Raw genomic sequence first — 20988 nt, 5'->3', positions numbered from 1 at the left:
TGTGTGCGTCTTATTTGAGAGCCTTGTGAAAAATAGTTATATCCTCAAGAATCTCATAGAGCATCTTGAGAAAAAATGAGTAGTGCTGGACTGTCTTGAGCACATACGTAAATCACAATATGCTGTTAGTGTAATAATTACTTTCTTGACGTGTGGCAGTCAAGTTATCTTTAAATGAGTGTATTTTCCATTAAAACTCTGTGATGTACTTGGAACACCTGCTTTGACCATATGAAGAAAATTATTTATTTATAAAAAAGAAGGAACTGATTCAGTTTGCAATGCAGCATTTTATTTTAGGGAATATCTGTCATTAAATATTCTAAGAGTTATGATTCCCTCTTATTCATCAGCAATATGCACTAAAAATATAGTATTTACTAAAGTAAATAAATATTTGGTTCCCACCTGGCAAAATGCTTCCACTTTGTTGACAGTTCGGCTAGTTACATGACATTTTAGCTGCTTGTTCCCTTTAGCAGTTTCACATTTGATCACAAGGAGTTGAAATCACAATTTATCAACCAGTTACTATGAAGTGACTCATCATACTTAACACAAATCTTTCCTTTTTTCATTTGAATCAACATGTTCAAAGGAAGTGACATTTTTTTCACTATGCATTGTGTAGTGTTGTTCTTCTGCCAGCTTACACATAGTATTTACTGCAAATAGAAAAGTAAAATTTCATTAATGATTCAGTTACTGCTGCTCTCATTTTCCATTTCTTAATGGAAGTAATAATGTTTGAAAGTATGAAGTGGAACAATAGGGTACTGTTGAAGGCAATGCAAATAAGTGGTGCTTTATTTGAAAGCTGTTGGAAATCAGCAATTTCTTTTACAAAAGGAATGACACACTTTTATTTACTGGCGGGATATTGTGGGGGAAAAAAAAAAAAAGAGAGAGAGAGAGACAATTCTTTCGAAATACTTTTATAGCCTGCAGCGGCATAATGCTCAGGTTTGATAAAGCATTATGAACTGGATTAATACGGGAAAATGAGTGTATGCAAAATAGATCAGCATGAATAGTCAGAGGCTTGTATATCCTGCTGAAGAGTGTAAGTGAAACTCTAAAATTTTAATCAGCAGGCATTTGAATAAAGCTGTCCACAACTCATGAAATTATACTTACAAAAGTCTAAAAACTGGTTTCCGTAATGAACATTATGATTATTATTCAGTGTGCTACATATCAAATTTGCGGAGAACACAGTAAGATTAATGATTAATTAATGTTTTTAATTATGTGGCTCTTTGTTTTTTTTTTTTTATTTTTGTAAAAATAAGATGAAACTGATAACATTTCATAATGAGAGTTACAAGCAATAATCATTCTTCCCACATTCATCCGTGAACGGAATGAGAAAAAACTTAGTATATGATGTACTGAAAGGTATAAGTGTTGAATTAAAAGCAATGCCTCCACCTTAGTTAATTAGGTTTGGATGGGAATATTTTAATAAATCAAATGCAGAAATAATCCTTAGAATGTGATCTTTAATTACCAATATTCACTTTTCCACATAATCACCAGCCACTTGGATACATTTCTGCAAAGGATGAACAAGTTTTCTGAAGTTGTCATTGAAGAAGTCGACACTCTTTTTCCACAACCACAGTCTCACAGTTCTCTCAACGTCTTCATCAGAAGCATAATGATGCCCCCACAAATTGTCTTTCATTTTCGGGAACAGATGGAAGTCAGACAGTGTTAAATCTGGACTGTATGGAGGATGCCATACGGTGGTGAGATAGTCTCTGAAGTTCTGCTATGGTGGCACGTGAAGAGTGTGGTGCATTGTCATGCTGCAGGAAAACGTTTTGCTTCTCCTTTTGGACCCTTGCTAGCCGTCCTTTCATAGGTCGCAGCATTGTGATGTAACGCTCTGAATTTATTGGTGTTCCATGGTCAAGGAAATAAACATGGATAACACCATCTGCGACTCAGAACACTGTGGTCATGGTTTTTCCATCTGAGGGCTGCGTCTTTAATTTCTTTTCCTGGGGCGAGTCTTTGTGTCGACATTCCATTGACTGAAGTTTCGTCTCTGGGTCGTAATGGTGTACCCACATTTCGTCTTCTGTCACAATTGAATGGAGAAAGGTGTCACCTTCATTCTTGTAACGCAAGAGGAGTTCCTGACAAATTTCAAGTCTGTGCCTTTCATTTCAGGAGTCAGCATCCAGGGTACCCATCGTACACAGATCTTTCGATACCCAAACAAAGCAATAATGTGACACACGTTCTAGTGAAAAGCCAATTGTGCAATTGTGCCTGCAGTTTCTCTCTGAGTGATACGACAATTGTCCTGAATCATCCTGTCGTCAACATTTTGCTTGTGAAACTTGGTGGTTGCTGTCACAATATGTCCAACTCTTCGTTTGTCACGCAGGTCAGGTGTTCCCGCCCAATGACGCACAGTTCTTACATCAACACAATCACCATAAACTACTTTCATTATCTGATGAATCTCCTTTGGGGTGGCACCTTCTGCTGTCAAGAATTCAATGACTGAACGTTGCTTAAATCGCATTGACCGACCGTCTGCGCAGGGTTCCATACTTTACACTGTAACAACACAACCATTCAATGCTAAGGCTTCCCGCTAACTGGAGCTGCAGAGAAGAGGCTACAGAACAAGCCAGTACCTGCCGCATACCAGTGCTGCCAACTGTTGAAGAGTTACAAAGGTGGAGGCATTACTTTTCAGTCAAACCTCATATCTACTGCCATACACTTTGTAGTAATTTGTCTGGTATAGATGTAGATGAGCCACATTATTTAATCTCAAAGCCAAAATTTCCTCCCATGGAACTGTGACTTCAATAGTTTTATCATCTTATCTAACACACCACACTGTTTCCAATTGTGTTGACTACATTGTCAATTTGGAGTTTTCTGCATCACCAGGAGACAAAACAACTTGCACGGTTAGAAGTCTTTAGTTTAGAAAGTGGGAAAATAGGACAAATTTGAGGTTGGTAATATTCCACTAATTATTCTTCATTTCTTTGTGTATAATGAAGTTAACTACAATCACAACCACAGTTCACCAAACAGTCTTTTCTATGTAGTATTAAAGATATTAGAAGTTGAAACAGTATTAAGCTGCTGCACTGAAAGAAACTTTGCTGAATATCATCAAATCCAATCATAGATTCTGGGTGACAATCAGAGCTATTGACTACATCTCTGGTAGTAGGATTTTCAGGAACAAGTAAAGTGTTTTTAAGGAAGATATTACGAAGAATAATTTGTCTGCTATCTTACAACTTCCAATCAGAGTTTAGTTTAATTTACATACTTCATACCTTGTTTTTACCAGAAGTAAGGCTGGAGATATAATTGAATTTCACAGAGCAACTAGAGCAGTACTATAATCAGTTCAGAAAACGCGCGTGTGTGTGTGTCAGAAGTGCAGTGATGCCAAAAGTGCTAAAGAGCAGTTCAATAGGTATCAAAGTGGTTTGCTCACTTAGTAACTACTATGTTTGGGATCTCTGGCATTGTTAATGTATAACTGAGCTCCTGATACCACCGCCAGCACCATTTATCCACTCTCGAAACAGCTGTACAGCATGTGTCTTCTTGCTCCTTGAGCAGTCTTGGCGATGTCTGGGTACATGTGCCACACAATACAGTAATTTTCTCATCCCCTACTATACACTTATATGGGAAGTTCTTCAATGGAAACTGTCCAGAGTCACATATCTTTCAATATGAGTGCCAACCCACTAAATTCTGAAACTGAAACAAATATTTAGTGATTTCAGGTTAATCTGGCTACTGTTTTAATAATCTTAAGCTATATGTAGTAAAATCTCAGTGAATGAATCATACACCAGTTCACTGAGGAAAGAGAATCTGTGTGATCAAGGCTATCTGCATATAGATCCCTATCTGCTCATCATAGTTAAAACTTTGGATTTATGAATTACTTCAAGGATAACCTTATGTGGTTGTGAACAAAGATGCCCATGTGTAAACAAAGGTGCTCTCACACTCTGTGTTGGCTGGCTTATTGGTCTGATGGGGAGATGGCTGCCTCAGTTGTCTGTCGGTCATCAGTTAGTGAAGTTGGAGAATATTGTTATTGTCACTTCCTTGCTATACATCAAAGTATCACATTCCCCAAGCACAGCCCATGCAGGCAAAGTTCTTCATAGTAAGGAATACTATATTTGCATGCAGTGTCATTAAATTTACCAACAGAAGGTGCAAATGGGTAAGTTCAGATTTTTGCACCTGCATGCAATGGACATCCTGCCCCTAATCACTATCATTGTCCCCTAGCCTACCCATCCTTCTGCATTACCATGGGCAAAATTATAATGTGTACACTTCTTCAAAATGTAAATCCCTTATTCGATGACAAGCTATCACACACATAAGGACAAGGAAAACTATTGCACATTATGAAGTACTACACAATATTTTCAAGATTGAAACATAGGAGCAAAAATAAAGTGAAAATGGGCAATGCAGTACTTCACTTGTAATTTTCATAATGTCTCCAAGAAAATGCCAAAGTGGTTTCCACAAAGGACAATCCTCTATTTCACTTTTCAAAGGGACTTTGTATTGATTCTATTTTTATGGTGCTGTATACAGTATACTACATATCAACAAGAGAAAAAGAAAATGAATTGCTAGATACTTTATGTTGAAAGTGCCATAAGGTGAGCAAAAATAATCGTCTGATAATTACATTTTCAAACAAAATTAAGTACGCTTGTTGGTATACCAGTAAATGAAGGGCAGGGCATTTTAAATGGAAGTAATTAGTGTGAACCCTCCACCACCCATTCTCTCAAATTTCAACAATTTCTCTCAAGTTGTCACTTACAAGAATGAAACAGATAGAACAATAAAAACAGGTAGGGGTGGGAGTAGGACAGAGAGATAGAGAAAGAGGGGGGGAGGGGGGGGGGGTAAACCGTTTACTGTTATATTACAAAACTGAGAGAAAAAGTAAAATAAACAATCTTCATTAGTCTTTTTAATATAAAAATATATTCCAATCTTTAATATCCAGTTTCATTCTAGACATTTACATATATTTATATACAAAAACACACACACACACACACACACACACACACACACACACACACACACACACACACACACACACACACACACAAATTATGGACATACAACCAAGTGGACCAACTTACATTAATTTACAATTTCTGTATTGTTACACACCTGAAAACAGACTGCACAAATTAAGTTATTTTTTTATAAAATTAACTTCTGCAAAGCTGTACTGGGAAAACATCTACTTACCACACACACACACACACACACACACACACACACATACACACACACACACACACACACTAGTCCATTGTACACAGGTTTGTGACTACACATACTAAACTTCTGTTGCCTGAACACACATTTTTACAAAGGGATTCTTTTGTTTTGCAGTAAACAGAAGAAAAGTCACCTGCAAGTCTGAGCAGATATACAATGTTGCAGTTTTTTCTTTTTTTTACATTTACAGTATGAATGCAATTTGTCTTCGAAACATAGAAGATATTTCCTGTGCACAGTACACATTTTAGTTATTTGCTGATAATGTTTCTGTGTTCACTTTCCTCTGGTACAAATCCTTTCAACGAGCTCATTAACAACAAGACACTGTTGTCAAATTTTTAAATAGTTTTAGCACCACTTAACTATAATTGAAAAATAATTGCAATTAATCTGCATTCACAGTTTCTCATTCACTTAGACAAGAAATCACTTATTTACAAAATTTGATTGTGTAACTTTCGGCTGTTTTTTGCTTCCAGCCTGTGAGTATGTAGCTGGGTATATCAATGTTGCTGGAGTGCTGCTCGCTGCATTAACCCTGTTTAGGGGAGGTGGTGCTGAAAGTCTTGCTGTTGTGAAGTACAAATTACCAGATGACGTTGCCACAGGCAAAATAGTTGCAGATTGTTGAGGCTTACTGGCAACAACCTGTAACAGACATGCAGCTAGTTACAAAAGAAAGATTTATTGACAAGGATATCTATTTTAAAGAGTAAAGAAAAGCTCTCTATATGCCACTAAAATTACCCGGAGTACAACTGTGTAGTTACGGAAAAAGTCTTGTAAATCAAAACACACTGCAATGAAATCCATGTGCATTTGTACATTACAAACAAATCCAAATGTAGGTACCCATGGGTAGAATAATACATGCATGCATCATAAATTTTCTAAAAAAATACAAACATTATTTATTATATAAACACTATTTACAACTGCAGAGTCAGTAATTAATTTCTTGAGCTTTTACAACATGACTGACAATAAATTAACGGCACATGTGGTAGTCAGGTTATGAAAACCATCTCTGCAGGACACTGCAACCAACTACAAACTTAATGATGTTCATCAAGTTTCTGAAGTACTGTGTCATCATTAGAAAAGCAGTCCTCAGAATCTCTCCACAGAATCCAAAGGGTGGGTACACTAAAGAGTGCATTTTGATCCATCTACTTTGTTGGGCAAGTTGATTCTTGAGTTACATTATTGTACAGTGTTTACTAACATAACAAAACAAAATATCATAGCTATCAACTTTGTTTCTGTTCCACACCAAAGACTTTTCTCATGGGAAAACACCATCAACAGCAAAGAACTTAGCTATTGTAGTGACCACTCATTTGTCGTCAGTGGCATGTGTCATCATGGATTGATGAGTGCCTGTGTAAATGTGCAGATATCGACCCTGTACTTGAGGGATCGAATCTAGCCTAATGCACCTTTGCTACAGTGCAGCAGCATCACTGATTGGGGCACCAAATAATTTTAGAAGGGATAGATTGGTGCCTGGAGATCGTTTGGTGTGACGGAGTGAGTCAGTCATGCCAGAGTCATCAAGCAAGTAGGAATCATATGTGTGTGAGAGAAGAAATCATGGTCAAAGTAATAATTTTGAAGCTCAGGATTAATTTTGTATCAGGGGAGTTGTTATATAATTAAAAGGCAATTGACAGTAAAAAATGGGCATGGTAAACTCATACAAATTAGTGATAGGTGAATGACTGTAGTGTGAGTGTGATTGGGAAGCACAGACATAATATATGAATTTAAAGTGAAGTAAATTAACTGTGTTGTACAAAAGTGTTCACATACTGCAACCTCTTAATTATTACTAGAATTTCTGGAAGGGAATGATTTATAGAAAAGTGTGGGACAATGGATAGGGCATCTGTCATAGGCTCGCTGTCAGAACTTTAACCAGTGCATGTACCGGCTACTTTTGAATGTTCGATGCCTAATTTCCCAACCACACAGATTATAGCAAGTAACAATACTCTATAAATCAATAAAGAGCACAGAGTGGCAGCTTACAAGTGCTTTTGCCATGTGCAACCTGTCTCTATGTGCATTTTCCCTTTCTATCCTTAATAACTAATAGTTGTATGTGAAAGCTACCAAGCAAGGGGTGGTGCAGCGCCTTCTAGATCAGTTTGCACAGTTGTGAGTGGATAATTGTTGTTTGAGTGAGGATAGCAAAAAGGGCAGAAAACCATCACCACCTAGTACATATATGACAGGATTGGGCATAGCTAAATACACTTTGGTCATACTGTTTGTGGAGAAATCCAGATGAAGAAATTGGAGTTTCTCTTGAGAATTTGAGGGCTGCAGCAGCCTCAAGTTAGTTTTCAGAAGAACAATTTATGAGTGTAGCATAGCAGCCAACCCTGAGAACAGGCTGCAGTTCTGATGTGGTATATTTGGTGTGGGGCCTTATTTAGGCCTTTAAACACTATATTCCAGAAGCTCTCCAACCCTTAATTTATTGTTAATCTTATTTACTTTCATTTTTTCAAGTTTCTTTCTCACGACAATTGACATGATTAAGTAAATCCATGACTACTGGTACTTGGACATCTACAGCAGCCTCCACCTTAATATTTTTTTCACTTTCACTGGAGATATCATTTGAACTGTTTAATTTTGCATTGTCAGTTATATTAATAGTTGCTGAAGGAATAAAAATACGCCTGATTCCTTGCATTTTTGACAAAACAATTAAAAAAATCCTTAGCAGCTAACACATTACACCTACATTTCTGAATTTTAAAATGATGAATAAAACCACTGAGAACAAATAATGTCACAAAAGTACTGAAAATTTAATCACTCTATAACACATTACTCCTGGCACAATTTAAAACAAAAGGAAACATCCACTACTATAATAGGGTCAGTATTAGAAAAACCACAACAGCTTACAGACGAATGTCTTGAACCTTGAGAACTTGGTTCAGAAGCAGTTTTGTTCTTATCCTTTAGATTCATGTGCGTCGAATGAAAAATTTTCTTTGTCGCTCAGTGTTGCCGATTTTAATAAGCCATGGTGATGAAGACATTCATAGACAGGTTTACTATATATTCAGGAGGGAAATAATTACAATCTACAAAATATTTTAGTAGCATATCATTAGCAAATTTCCAACTGTCTCAAAACACCAAAGTGTATAAAATGTCTATCTCAGTAACTTTTTAGTAACATTCTGTATATAAAGTGATAAATTCATAACAATTACAAACAATCTATAATAGCTGCCAGTTGTCACGTAGCATGTTTAAAATGGACAGACTGTGTGTTTATGTATAACGTGTCACAAAAACTAAGTGAGGTGGAAACTTTCACGGATTTAGGTGCTGGATTGCATGAACATTTTATACTAAAATGTACCAGTAGGCACCACAAAGCATTCATTAGGAACATCTTGGGGGAGGATATGAGGTATTTGTCGACTGTATTTGCAAAGGCAGTAAGAAAAAGTACACCCTATCAGGGAGCACAGAAGTAGATCTGGTAGTGATCCAAGACACTGAGCAGGACACACTGGACACATTTCTGTGCAGACTACTGGCTGAGATGCGAGCAAGGTATGACAGAGATTCCCTGCTACCTTGCAAGGAGCTGTAACTGTCACCACTACTCTGCAAGAAATAGAATCTGATATGCAGCCACAAGAGTGGCTACTGTTGCCACTGCCTGAGACATATGTATAGTGATTGCAAAGTGCAACAGTGTGATAAAGGTAGTCAAATGGGCCACTGAGAGATAAAGTGTAGATAACAGAGGAGGTCCACATGTGGTAGATCACATGGTGCCACACATGTGTGAAATGGACACACAAGAGCTGGAACCAATGGGCAATGCTTTCGGTAAATACAGTCACTGGTCAGCAGTGTACAGTGTTAGTGGCAGACTTCCGTGTACCAGGCAGAAGGAGAAATTTTTGCTAGGCACAGGAGTGTCAGTTGTTTCTTGGTTCTCGGTGTCTGCCAGTATGGGTCCACCTCACTGTAAATTAAGAGGTGTAGCTAAAAATGTTGTAAGATCACTGGGATCAGCAATTGTTATCTTTACCTTGATCCACTGTAACTTCAGGTTTTGGATGGAAGTACATACTCTGGTAAGCAGCAGTTATAGTGCTCTTTATGGGTTAGATATCTTGGCTTTGCATCGTAGTAACTATCTACCCATTCTAGTACCGTACATCTAGCCAATGCCAGGTAGGGACTGGTATAATGTTTCTCTATTTTCTCAGAGAATGATATCTGCATGTAGGCTATTATCATGAGGTTATCACTCTCAAAGGCATTTTAAATCTACTGCCAGTTCTCACTGGGACGAATCAATGTACCCCTTCTCTCTGTGTCTAATGTATATCTCATGATCAAATGTGACATTGTTTTCCAAAGTGTTTGTGATAAATTCATAACAATTACAATCTATAATAGCTGGCAGTTCTCATGTAGCACCTTTAAAATGGGCACACACACACACACTCAATGGTGTCCTGCTCCTTGTTGATGCCATCATTAAGGACACCAAACTGGTGTGGGAGGGTGCTAAAGGTCTTAACACCATTCCTAAACTGTGATCATACTCACTCAAGCTCAACTTCCAGGTCAGTATTCAAGAAGAAACAGGCAAGATAATATGGATCGATGTTGGAACCAATCTATCAACTGAAACATTGCTTGTTGAGGAGCCACTGGGGGATAATAACGTAATGAATAGGGCACAATGCTTGTTATGGCATAGTATGCACATAAGCAAGATAACTGTAGTGTTATGCTTACCAATGTGGCTAATTTCGGAGAAATGGGAATTGAGTTACTCTGCTGCTAGAAGATTATGCAGAATTATTCAGTCCTAATGGATCACTTCTGGCAATGCCCTGTTACCCAGTATCCCACTGTGGATGCACAATCTGTTTACAGGAAGCTATATCTAATTCCACACCATTTTAAATCGGTAGCGAAGAATTGGTGAAGCAGCAACTCAACCTGGTGTTGCAGAAATGTCATTTCATTCTGCAGGAGGTACGCTAGATGTGTCATATTACTAGCCAGAAATGAATCAAATCTAACTTACAATACATAGGAACTGTGCATTCCAGCACCTTCTACTGTAAGATGTATGCTATCCTTTCTTGGTCTGTCAAATTATTATTTGAAATCTGTATCTGACCATCCAAAAACAAGGCCCATCACACAATTGCAAAAAAATGGTGCCAACTTCCACTGAACTGTGGAACGTGAAGAGGCTTTGGCGTACTGACTGTGCTCCTAAGGTCTAATCCTCTTCTCGCATATGTTAACTATGAAAAACCCTTTATCTTATGATGCAATGCCAGCAGTTTCACAGTGGGGTGTGTTTAGTTTAGATTAGATTAGATTAGATTTACTTTCATTCCAATTGATCTGTAGTGAGGAGGTCCTCCAGGGGGTAGAACATGTCAGAAAAATAACAATACATGACAAGTATTTACAACTGTAACAAATAAGCTAATGTACCTTCCACAGGTCCCAAGTGGAATGATCGTCAATTTTTTTAATGAACACTATATGAAAGAATCATTTTACAAACACTCATTTACTAAGATCAAATTAATGCACTGAATTTAAAATTAAAAAAGTTTTTTTATTTATAAGGTAATACACATTGTTAAGCTTTTTATGGCTGCTGGCAAGTTACTGAAAATGTGTGTTCCTGAATAATGTACACCTTTTTGTACAAGACTAAGTGACTTTAAATCCTTGTGAAGATTATTCTTATTTCTAGTATTGATTCCGTGGATTGAACTGTTGGTTTGAAAAAGTGATATATTTTTAATGACAAATTTCATTAAGGAATAAATATATTTGGAAGCAATACTTAGTATCCTTAGTTCCCTAAACAGGCTTCTACAGGATGTTCTTGAGTTCACACCACATATAACTATTATTGCATGTTTTGTGCCCGGGAAACTTTAGCTTGGCTTGCTGATTTACCCAAAAAAAATAATCCCATATGACATTATGGAATGAAAGTAAGCATAGTATGCCAGCTTTTTCATTTTTATATCCCCTATGTCTGACACAATTCGCATTGCAAATCGAGATTTGTTAAGACGCTTCAGCAGTTCTGTGGTGTGCTCCTCCCAGTTGAATTTATTATCAAGCTGTAATCCCAAGAATTTAACACTGTCCACTTCTGTCTGCTTGTCATCGTATGTTAGTCATATACTTGTGGGTATAGATAGCCTTCTCAATATCAGAACCCTTTAGAAAGCCGAACTGCAACTTTGACAGTATGTTATTTGTGACAAGATGGTTATGAAGCTAATTGCACATTACCTTTTTTAAAATGTTTGAGAATGCTGGAAAAGTGAAATTGGACAGAAATTTGAAGCTATTTCTTTATCCCCCTTCTTAAACAGTGGCTTAACTTCAGCATATTTCAACCATTCAAGAAATATTCCACTGCTAAACGACTGGTTACACAGATAGCTACTTAAATCAGAATCACATTCTTTAATTAACTTTGTTGATATTTCACCACCGGCCGTTGTGGCCAAGCGGTTCTAAGCACTTCAGTCTGGAACCACGCTGCTGCTGCGGTCGCAGGTTTGAATCCTGCCTCGGGCGTGGATGTGAGTGATGTCCTTAGGTTAGTTAGGTGTAAGTAGTTCAACGTTTAGGGGACTGATGACCTCAGATGTTAAGTCCCATAGCACAGAGCTCAGAGCCATTTGATATTTCATCATACCCACTAGATGTTTTTGATTTTAAAGATTTTATGATGGACATTACTTCTGCTGGGGTAGTGAGGGTCAAATTCATATTATGGAAATTACTTGAAATGTCTAGTCTGGGTATTCCATAGCAGCATCTACAGAACCTGACAACCCTATCTTTTCAGTAACAGTAATAAAATGTTTGTTAAAAAGTTCTGCAACACTATACACATCTGTCACCAATGTATCATTTACTTTTAATGCTATCTGTCCCTCTCCATGTCTGGTTCTATCGGTCTCCTCCTTCACTATGTCCCATATTGTCTTTATTTTGTTATCTGATATGACTATCTTTTCTTTGTAATATATTTGCTTTGATGTCCATGTTACAGTCTTTAATATTATGCAGTATTTATTGTAATGTGCTATAGCATCAACATCAGAACTGTTTCGGATTGACAGATACAGTTTTCTTTTTGTTTTACAAGACACCTCCATTCCTTGAGTAATCCATGGCTTCTTTGTAGACTTTGCTCTAACCTTGGTTAGTTTTGGGGGAAAACAATGTTCAAATAAGGTAAGCATTTTATTAGCAAAAGTGTTATATTTTTCATTCATGCCATGAGAACTGTAAACATCACTCCAGTGAATGTCTCTGAGGGGTCTCCTAAAATAATCAATTTTTGGCTTATTGACTGCCCTCTTGAGCTGTGTGACTTTGCAGGAAGTAGATGCAATGAAACACCCATTGCATAAGCATCCCATCATTGCATAAGCATCCCATCAACTGAAAAGAGCCAAAAACAATTACCACATGACAGAGGAGCAAATATAGAGCTTAATATATTGTAATATATGGAGTAATGTACTTCTGCTGCTATCTTCAAGACGTGTCTTCCTGAAGAATCACTTACCATTCAGTCTTGAGATGCATAGTCTAACAAGGTAGGCATGTGCACTGCAACAAATGAGAGTGAGTGAAGAACAGTGGAAGCATACACTGCACACAACAATGCACAGAGTCAATGATTGTGACACACACAACTGAGCACACGTGACAGAAGCCAGTGAATTGCTGCCCCAGTGTGCTTGTGTGGTGAAGTCCTATGACAAGCACATGAAGCAGTACTTGTGGGACATGTAGGGAGGTGTGCAATTATCTGCTGCACTGCAGAACCAAACTTGTTCAAAAACAAAAATTGGAAAGTTGAACAGTACATAAAAAATGTGTGTCTTGCACTCAGTATTTTGAACACGAGACAAATAGCATCTTTACAATGGTTAGTAGAGGGATACAAACCATTTCAGATACATGGACTAGACATCTATCTATGGTCCACACACAGAAATTCCCGCTTCCAATAAATATGTCCTAACTGCACTTCCTGACAAAAAAATGGAGCACCCAGAATGTCATGAGGTGAGATGGTATTGCAATGATGATAAAAATTACCCAGAACTGTGGATCAAAAGGAATTTGGTGTGCAGAACAGAAGTAACTTCAATTGATAAAGCCAACAACGTGGTAAATGTGCCAAAAGGCTACTAAATAAACATCTAAACATCCAACAATAATCCACAATCAAATGTAGATCTGAAGACGGGTCTTGAGACAGTCAATATATGTAACTATGAAATATCAAAAACCACAAACACAAACAAGAATATTTTCAAATTAACTATTTTCTTGTTTTAATGGGAATACTTCACAAAGAGCGAAATTTGAACACAATTAAGAACTTTCTTGCTTTTCAGACAAGGTTAAAAGCATTTTAACCACAATAAACCAGAGCCAGAATAGTAACATAGAAAAACTGTGACAACAGTTCCCACAAACACAGTTTAAAAAGTCCAGTATGTTACAAATGTTTTCCCTTGTTTTACTCCATTGAAAAGTGCATAATTGTCAAGGTTGGTTGGTTGGTTGGTTTAAAAGAGGGGGGGGGGGGGGGGGGGGGGGGACCAAGATGCTAGAACATCGGTCCCAACGCAAGGGATCAGAATTATGTCAACACACTGCAGTACAATTTAGGGAACTTAAGCAGTACAGGTACAGTATAAGCCCATTAATTTACTGAGAAAGATTTCATGACTGTTCCTGCTGACCTTTTGATAATATAAATACAAAATTACTGGAAATATGTTGCTCTACGCACATTAGAAACTGAAATACAAGAAGTATCACGTACAATATTTTAGTTCCATGCTGACAGGTGTCTTGTACAAATATTTGATCCCACCAATGCACTATACTTGACATTAATAGATATGACAGTGGGCTAAACTGTAGTCACGAGTATTGTGGTTTTAGATTGTCATTCAGATATGAAAAATCGTACAACAAAGGGAGTACAATTAGGTTGCAAATGGACTTCCAATGTTGTTGCACAACTGATTTTCAGGATAATTTTGCTTTATCATTATCTCACATAGATTGAAAATTATGAAAGTTTCACTGAATTAATATTTCAAGGAAAGTGGCATGTGCAAACCAAAGTGAATTCGGTTATCTAAGGTAACTTAAGAGTACAAGTATGGTAAAAATAATCTTTGTTCATACAATACCTGAACAGCAGTTCCCAGAATTGTAGGGGAGCGGCTGTTGACAGTAGTATATGATGCATAACGCACGCCTGGTTGTCTGCTTATTGTTGGCAAAGGTACACTGGGAACAAGGAGATGAGCTGACTTCTGTAAATTTAAATATTGCAATTATAAAATTTCCAGTTTGGAGGATATTCTTTGGCTTTGTGCAATGTATGACCAAATAAATGAGCATACACAATAAATATGTATATGGAAGAATAAGCATGCACGAGTGCTTTCAATGCCATTATTAACTGCACAGAAGTTCAACAAAAAGAATGGTTGCTAGTACATTGGGGACATGAAGAAAAAACAGAAATTCTACAATGAGTTAGAGGTTTTGTTTGTTTTGTTTTAAGGCACAAAAACAACTAGGGTCATACGCACCCAAAAGTTAGAGCTGTCACAATAATAACTACCTAGGAAGTTAGACATGACCACAGCTTTTTTCTGTCTACATAAGAGTAACTTGGTCCACCTTTGACATGCAAAATGGCTCCAGTGTGATATCGTGAATATTCTGGAAGGCTTGGTCAGTGATCAGGGATATATTGCACCAGACATTACCTGTAGATTGTGAAGAAATATTTCAGAACAACTCAACTGGTTCTTCATGATGTGCCAAATGTATTATTTAACTTGTCCAGTGTGACTGACAGCCCATTTGGCTGATTGCTATGAGAGTTACTGTGACCCACAGTTTTGTGCAGCCGATATTTTCCAGATTTTTTGGATTTAACACTACACTTGGGATAAAAAATTATAATAGCTGTCAATATCATGCAAGTATACAACACGAACATCAATATTTTGCATAAATATGGTTTCAGCTCCTTGTCGCATGTGCTTATTAATTGTGCGAATCTGATTCATGGATAATTTGTTAAAAGGTTTAATATTCATCAAATCTGGGAAGAGCAATTAGAACACAACATTGTGGCTGTCGTGTCACATTCTGCACTTCTGGTGTGGGCAACAGGAAGATTCCAAGTCCAATGGGAAGAACCCACCCTTTCAGTGATAAAAAATAATACTAACTGAGTCTAAAGCCTTTGTGGAAAGGAGAGGGGGGAGTGTTTCTGCAAAACATAAAGGCTCCCTGTGAACCTTAGATGCTTGGGCCCCATATGATCCAATACTGTCTTTTATATCTCCAGTGCTGGTCTTCTAGAAAAATGACAGTTCTTGTCACAAACCTCCATGTGGTGCAAAAGAAAGCCTTTATTCCTCAACTTGATCACAGCAACCTTGCTCTCAATCTAAATGGAACTCGTTGGTCAAGTTTGTCTGCTGCAGAGCTCTATTTGCAATAATGTGTAATGAACAGTGTGCTCTGAAATGTGTGTTTGCCTCCACACTGCAATCTGTAGGCAGCAGGAACAAAATTTGCTGCCTATACTCTTTTCTAGATGGCCAGCCTTCAACATACATGTTCTTGAATACTACATGGACATAAAATGTCTACTGGTATACTAATACTTTCAGTATCGTTTTTCAACTTCCAATACATATTAATGATGCAGGAAATTAGTATTCAATGAGCCTGATAAAACTCATTGCCATTGGAGGGTCATTAGAATAAATCCTTTGTATCTCCATCTTCCTTCATTCTCTATATATAAAGCTGACCATAGAAGTTTTCTGTATCAGTGGTGTATGCTATCAACTTAGATATTATGTCATTTTTGCTACACTCACTATAGGTATACAGGTTGCCACAAACGAGAGGTGGTTATAATATTTAACTCATCAATTATACACATACATCTGGTACATGGTAGCCACAAAAGTGTAAGTAGTTGGTAAATGCTTAACAGTTTCCCCCAATGTTCTGTGAGTGTTGACTGAAACTAGTATGTCATCACGATCATTTCATGAGTCACTGTTCTCTCTTAATGCATCATCCAAATGTCTGTATACACACACACACACACACACACACACACACACACACACACACACACACACACACACACACACCTCTCTCTCTAAGCAAAATAATTATAAAATACTGTCCCGTAAAATATACTGTTGTTCACTGTGAATATTATTGTACCCTTCATCTCACACTACTGCAAGCCTTCACACACTCTGGATGTGCTACAAGCAAATAACAAAAAATAATCAACAAATTGTGTTATAATTAAACCATTTCTTTTTTTTTAATTGTGTGAAAAATATACTTTTCTTCTTTGCTCACCATAAAACTTCTCTATGTATGTGTAACTATGGCTTCTAATTAAGGTGCATGTGTTAGCACAGCAATTGTATGTGTGCTTTATTACAGGAAGCCAGACTATGCTTCATTTTTAGTATTTATACAGGAGTAACCAAGTTAAGAGAGAAGTGGATAATGGATTTTCTGTAAAAAAAAGTTGTTCTCTTTGAAGATTTACCAGTTACAAGATTTCAAACACTGGTTTCTTTGAGTAATCAACATAGTATAATTTGATTAGCATGGTTAAAAAACAAAGAATTTTTACCATCTGAATCATTAATAATTTGTTTCATATACAGGAAAGTTTGCTCATTGCCAACGATTGAGCTAATAAAATTACACGAAGTATAACAAGGTCATGTTTGGCTGTCAGTTTACACAGCACATTCAAATATGACATAAAAGATATTACTGTACCATTTACAAACACACACACACACACACACACACACACACACACACACTGACAGTATTGTCCAGGAAGTCACCAGGACAATATAAACATAAGTGCACATGCCATACAAAATAGTTTCATAAACTAAGCTACTACGTTCAAGTGCCTATGCACCACTCATTTCCTCTGTTGTATGCTGAGTGTTGCCTTTGCTGATTAAATTTTGTGTATTCCTACAACAACTGTTTCCCACTGACTTTAATAAAAAAAATTAAATTTTAATTATGGTGTTATTTATAAATATGCCATGGCTTAAAGTTACCATATGCCTTACCACCAGGCCCACAGTTCTGAGTTTAATTATGGTTGGCCCAGACACTTACAATCTTCTGCCTGAATCTAAGAAATATTTGAGGGACTAATTTTCAACGAACTTCTAATATTTTTTGTTAGCTAATTTGCTTAAGTGAAAAGCACCTAAACAATGTTCAGTTACTTCAGTATTACTTTCAAAAGTAAACCTCAATTGGGTACATCAGTATACACCCCAACAGATAATGTGAAATGGAGCCTCTGAGAAGTATAGTTCACAAACAGACATTTCCAAGTAACTGTGTGCTTCATGCTGATTTACTTTTAGAGGTATAAAAAAGTGTTCAATAAACGAAGAGCATGCCACTTTTTATAAAAAAAAATTATATTAAAATGGAGATGGAATTTAGAAACCTGCCTATTCTTTAACTGGCACAGAGATACTGCTGCAAAATTTAAAATAATCATTTAAAACAACCAAATACGGCCAGTGACAAGTGATCTTAGTCAGAGACTTAATAGCTTCATCCTTCCAATCAAGACATCATAGTACTGACAAAAACCAAGCACAGTGGATGAACTCCAAGAATAGATTGAACATAACTGTACAAATGTTCAAATGCACATGTTGCAGTCAGTTGTTCATGCAACATCTCAGTGGCATCACCCACATATGGATGTTAATAGTAACCACTTCGAACACTAGACTGATTTTAACAAATTAAACTTTAAGCTATACTTTTACCAAAAATGAGATCTTCTTGTCAGTTAGTTTTGAAGTAATGAACAACTAAACATTGTATACATTCTTTGGGCCACTATGTAGAAGGCTGAAACAAACTAGTCCGAAGTAATGGGTAACTGTTGGTTGATGGGAAGTATATAAGAGAGAGAGAGAGAGAAGCATTTGAACAGATGTGGAGATGGGTGTGGGACACACAAAAGATAATGAAGATGGATGCCATGAGAATTATGGGGTTGAAGATACATCGTACAGACAATTCCAATCTATGCAATTCAGGGAAGTTGAGCTGCTCTTTGGAGAGCACGGGGGCATATTCACATATTACAACAGTTGCTTCTCTTGACCATAGCTTGACAGCAGCCATTCGTGTGGGAGAACAGCAGGTATGTGATTAAGTCCACATAAAAGTCTGTGCAGGAGTTGACTCAGAATTGCTACAGAACATACTTGTTGTAACAAGTCAACCTCTTTCTTATGAGGTAGAATACATCTGTGATGGGACTGGGATATAATGTTGCTGGGAATTGGTATGGTACAGGTCACTCATCTGGAACTTTCACACAGATATGACCCAAATGGCAAAGGGCTGAGGGTGGGTATGGTGAAAGACAGACTAGGATATTTTATGCCTTGGATGGAAGAAGAAATATGGCTCCTGGAAATATAGGAAGATATTTGGGTGAGGATGTTTCCAATTTCAGTACACAATGAAAGATAGCTTAAGCCCAGAGGAGGACATGGTTAAGCTGCCCCAGTCAAGGTGATTTTTTTGTAATAGGGGGTTACCTTTTTTCGGCTGGTTAATGGGTGTGGTTGAAGTGTTAGAGAATATGGAGGTACAGCATGGGAGATCTGTTGGTGGAATAGGTTCGATGGATGAAGGACTTAGCAAGACCTTAAGCATAACTGGCAAGGAAGTACTCATCACTGCAATTGAGTCATCCATTGATGGCTGTGAGAAAGTCTTCTTCATGTGGAAAAGATGTCAGCTATTAAAGTAGAGGTACTGGTGATAATTAGTAGGTTCTATCTGGATAGATAAGTACTATCAGCAGAAGCAGAAGATTGCAATAGACTACTTGGCATGAAAGGGAAGCAGTGGTTGGGAAGGGAGTGAGACAGGGTTGTAGCCTCTCCCCGATGTTACTCAATCAGTGTATTGAGCAAAGCAGTAAAGGAAACAAATGAAAAATTTGGAGTAGGTATTAAAATCCAGGGAGAAGAAATAAAAACTTTGAGGTTCGCCGATGACATTGTAATTCTGTCAGAGACAGCAAAGAACTTGGAAGAGCAGTTGAACGGAATGGACAGTGTCTTGAAAGGAGGATATAAGATGAACATCAACAAAAGCAAAACGAGGATAATGGAATGTAGTCGAATTAAGTCGGGTGATGTTGAGGGATTAGATTAGGAAATGAGACACTTAAAGTAGTAAAGGAGTTTTGCTATTTGGGGAGCAAAATAACTGATGATGGTCGAAGTAGAGAGGATATAAAACGTAGATTGGCAATGGCAAGAAAAGCGTTTCTGAAGAAGAGAAATTTGTTAACATCGAGTATAGATTTAAGTGTCAGGAAGTCGTTTCTGAAAGCATTTGTATGGACTGTAGCCATGTATGGAAGTGAAACATGGACGATAAATAGTTTGGACAAGAAGAGAATAGAAGCTTTCGAAATGTGGTGCTACCTAATCGGTGGGTAGATCACGTAACTAATGAGGAGGTATTGAATAGGATTGGGAAGAAGAGAAGTTTGTGGCCCAACTTGACTAGAAGAAGGGATCGGTTGGAAGGACATGTCCTGAGGCATCAAGGGATCACAAATTTAGCATTGGAGGGCAGTGTGGAGGGTAAAAATCGTAGAGGGAGACCACGAGATGAATACACTAAGCAGATTCAGAAGGATGTATGTTGCAGTAGGTATTGGGAGATGAAGGAGCTTGCACAGGATAGAGTAGCATGGAGAGCTGCATCAAACCACAACAACAACTTGGCCTAATGTCTCAAGAAAGAAGAAGGTTTGTATGAGTCCACCATAGAGGTGACATGCTGAAGAGTACTGAGTGTAACAGCTACGAGAAAAGGTGAGCAATGAATCTACATTACAAAGACCTGCTCAATGTAAAGAATTATCATACTGCCGGAAGCTACCAGTAGAGAAACAGGTCATGTCAGGATGTTTTAAGATTGTGGGCAGATGCTCTTTCCTCTATAAAACGTTAGTGTTATTGAGCAGAGTCTGAAGAAAGGAGATGAGAAAAAATTGGAGGTGAGAAATTCCTGGATGGTAGCCACAGTCAGGACGTGGTTGGATAAGTGCAGAAAGAGGTGGTATCACTGTTGGACTGGGGCACTGACTGGAAGACTGAAGGTTAAATGTCAGTTTTCAGTTGGTTGAGGTCAGAAATGATAGTAGTGAAACTGTGGCACCACTGTTTGGGGAACAGGTGATGGAGAGTAGATATTTGACTAGTGCAAAATAATAGCATGACTGGATCTGGAGGTGCAGCTGAAGGCGAGGCATTTGGAAAGAAAACTTGTATAATTAAGATTCACAGCAGATATATTGACAATGGTTTTATGGGTTTACTCGGGTTCTGTAGGGTGTTTGGCCAGAGGTTCTGAGAATGTAACAGACAGAAGAAGACACTAAGTTTATACAATACTATTTCTTGTGTCCTGCCGACTCCAAAG

At 37.6% G+C, this 20988-nt stretch overlaps 1 protein-coding gene across 4 annotated transcripts in view; it reads right to left on the bottom strand.

Moving 5' to 3' along the window:
* Positions 1-5297: 5297 nt before the first annotated feature.
* Positions 5298-20988, bottom strand: part of LOC126458140 (microtubule-associated protein futsch) — a 272339-nt gene continuing 256648 nt past the window's right edge. For all 4 annotated transcript variants that reach the window (XM_050094989.1, XM_050094992.1, XM_050094990.1 and 1 more), the window contains 2 exons: positions 14607-14732; positions 5298-5979 (listed from right to left, as the gene is read on the bottom strand). In XM_050094989.1, coding sequence (XP_049950946.1) covers positions 5758-5979; positions 14607-14732 — 348 coding nt within the window. In that variant the 3' untranslated portion in view covers positions 5298-5757. The remainder of the gene's footprint in view (positions 5980-14606; positions 14733-20988) is intronic.

This window comes from Schistocerca serialis, chromosome 2, assembly GCF_023864345.2.
Source record: "Schistocerca serialis cubense isolate TAMUIC-IGC-003099 chromosome 2, iqSchSeri2.2, whole genome shotgun sequence".
NCBI classification, from domain to species: domain Eukaryota; kingdom Metazoa; phylum Arthropoda; class Insecta; order Orthoptera; family Acrididae; genus Schistocerca; species Schistocerca serialis.
The sequence above is the reverse complement of the archived record's forward strand: the minus strand, read 5'-3'. Positions and strand labels throughout refer to the sequence as shown.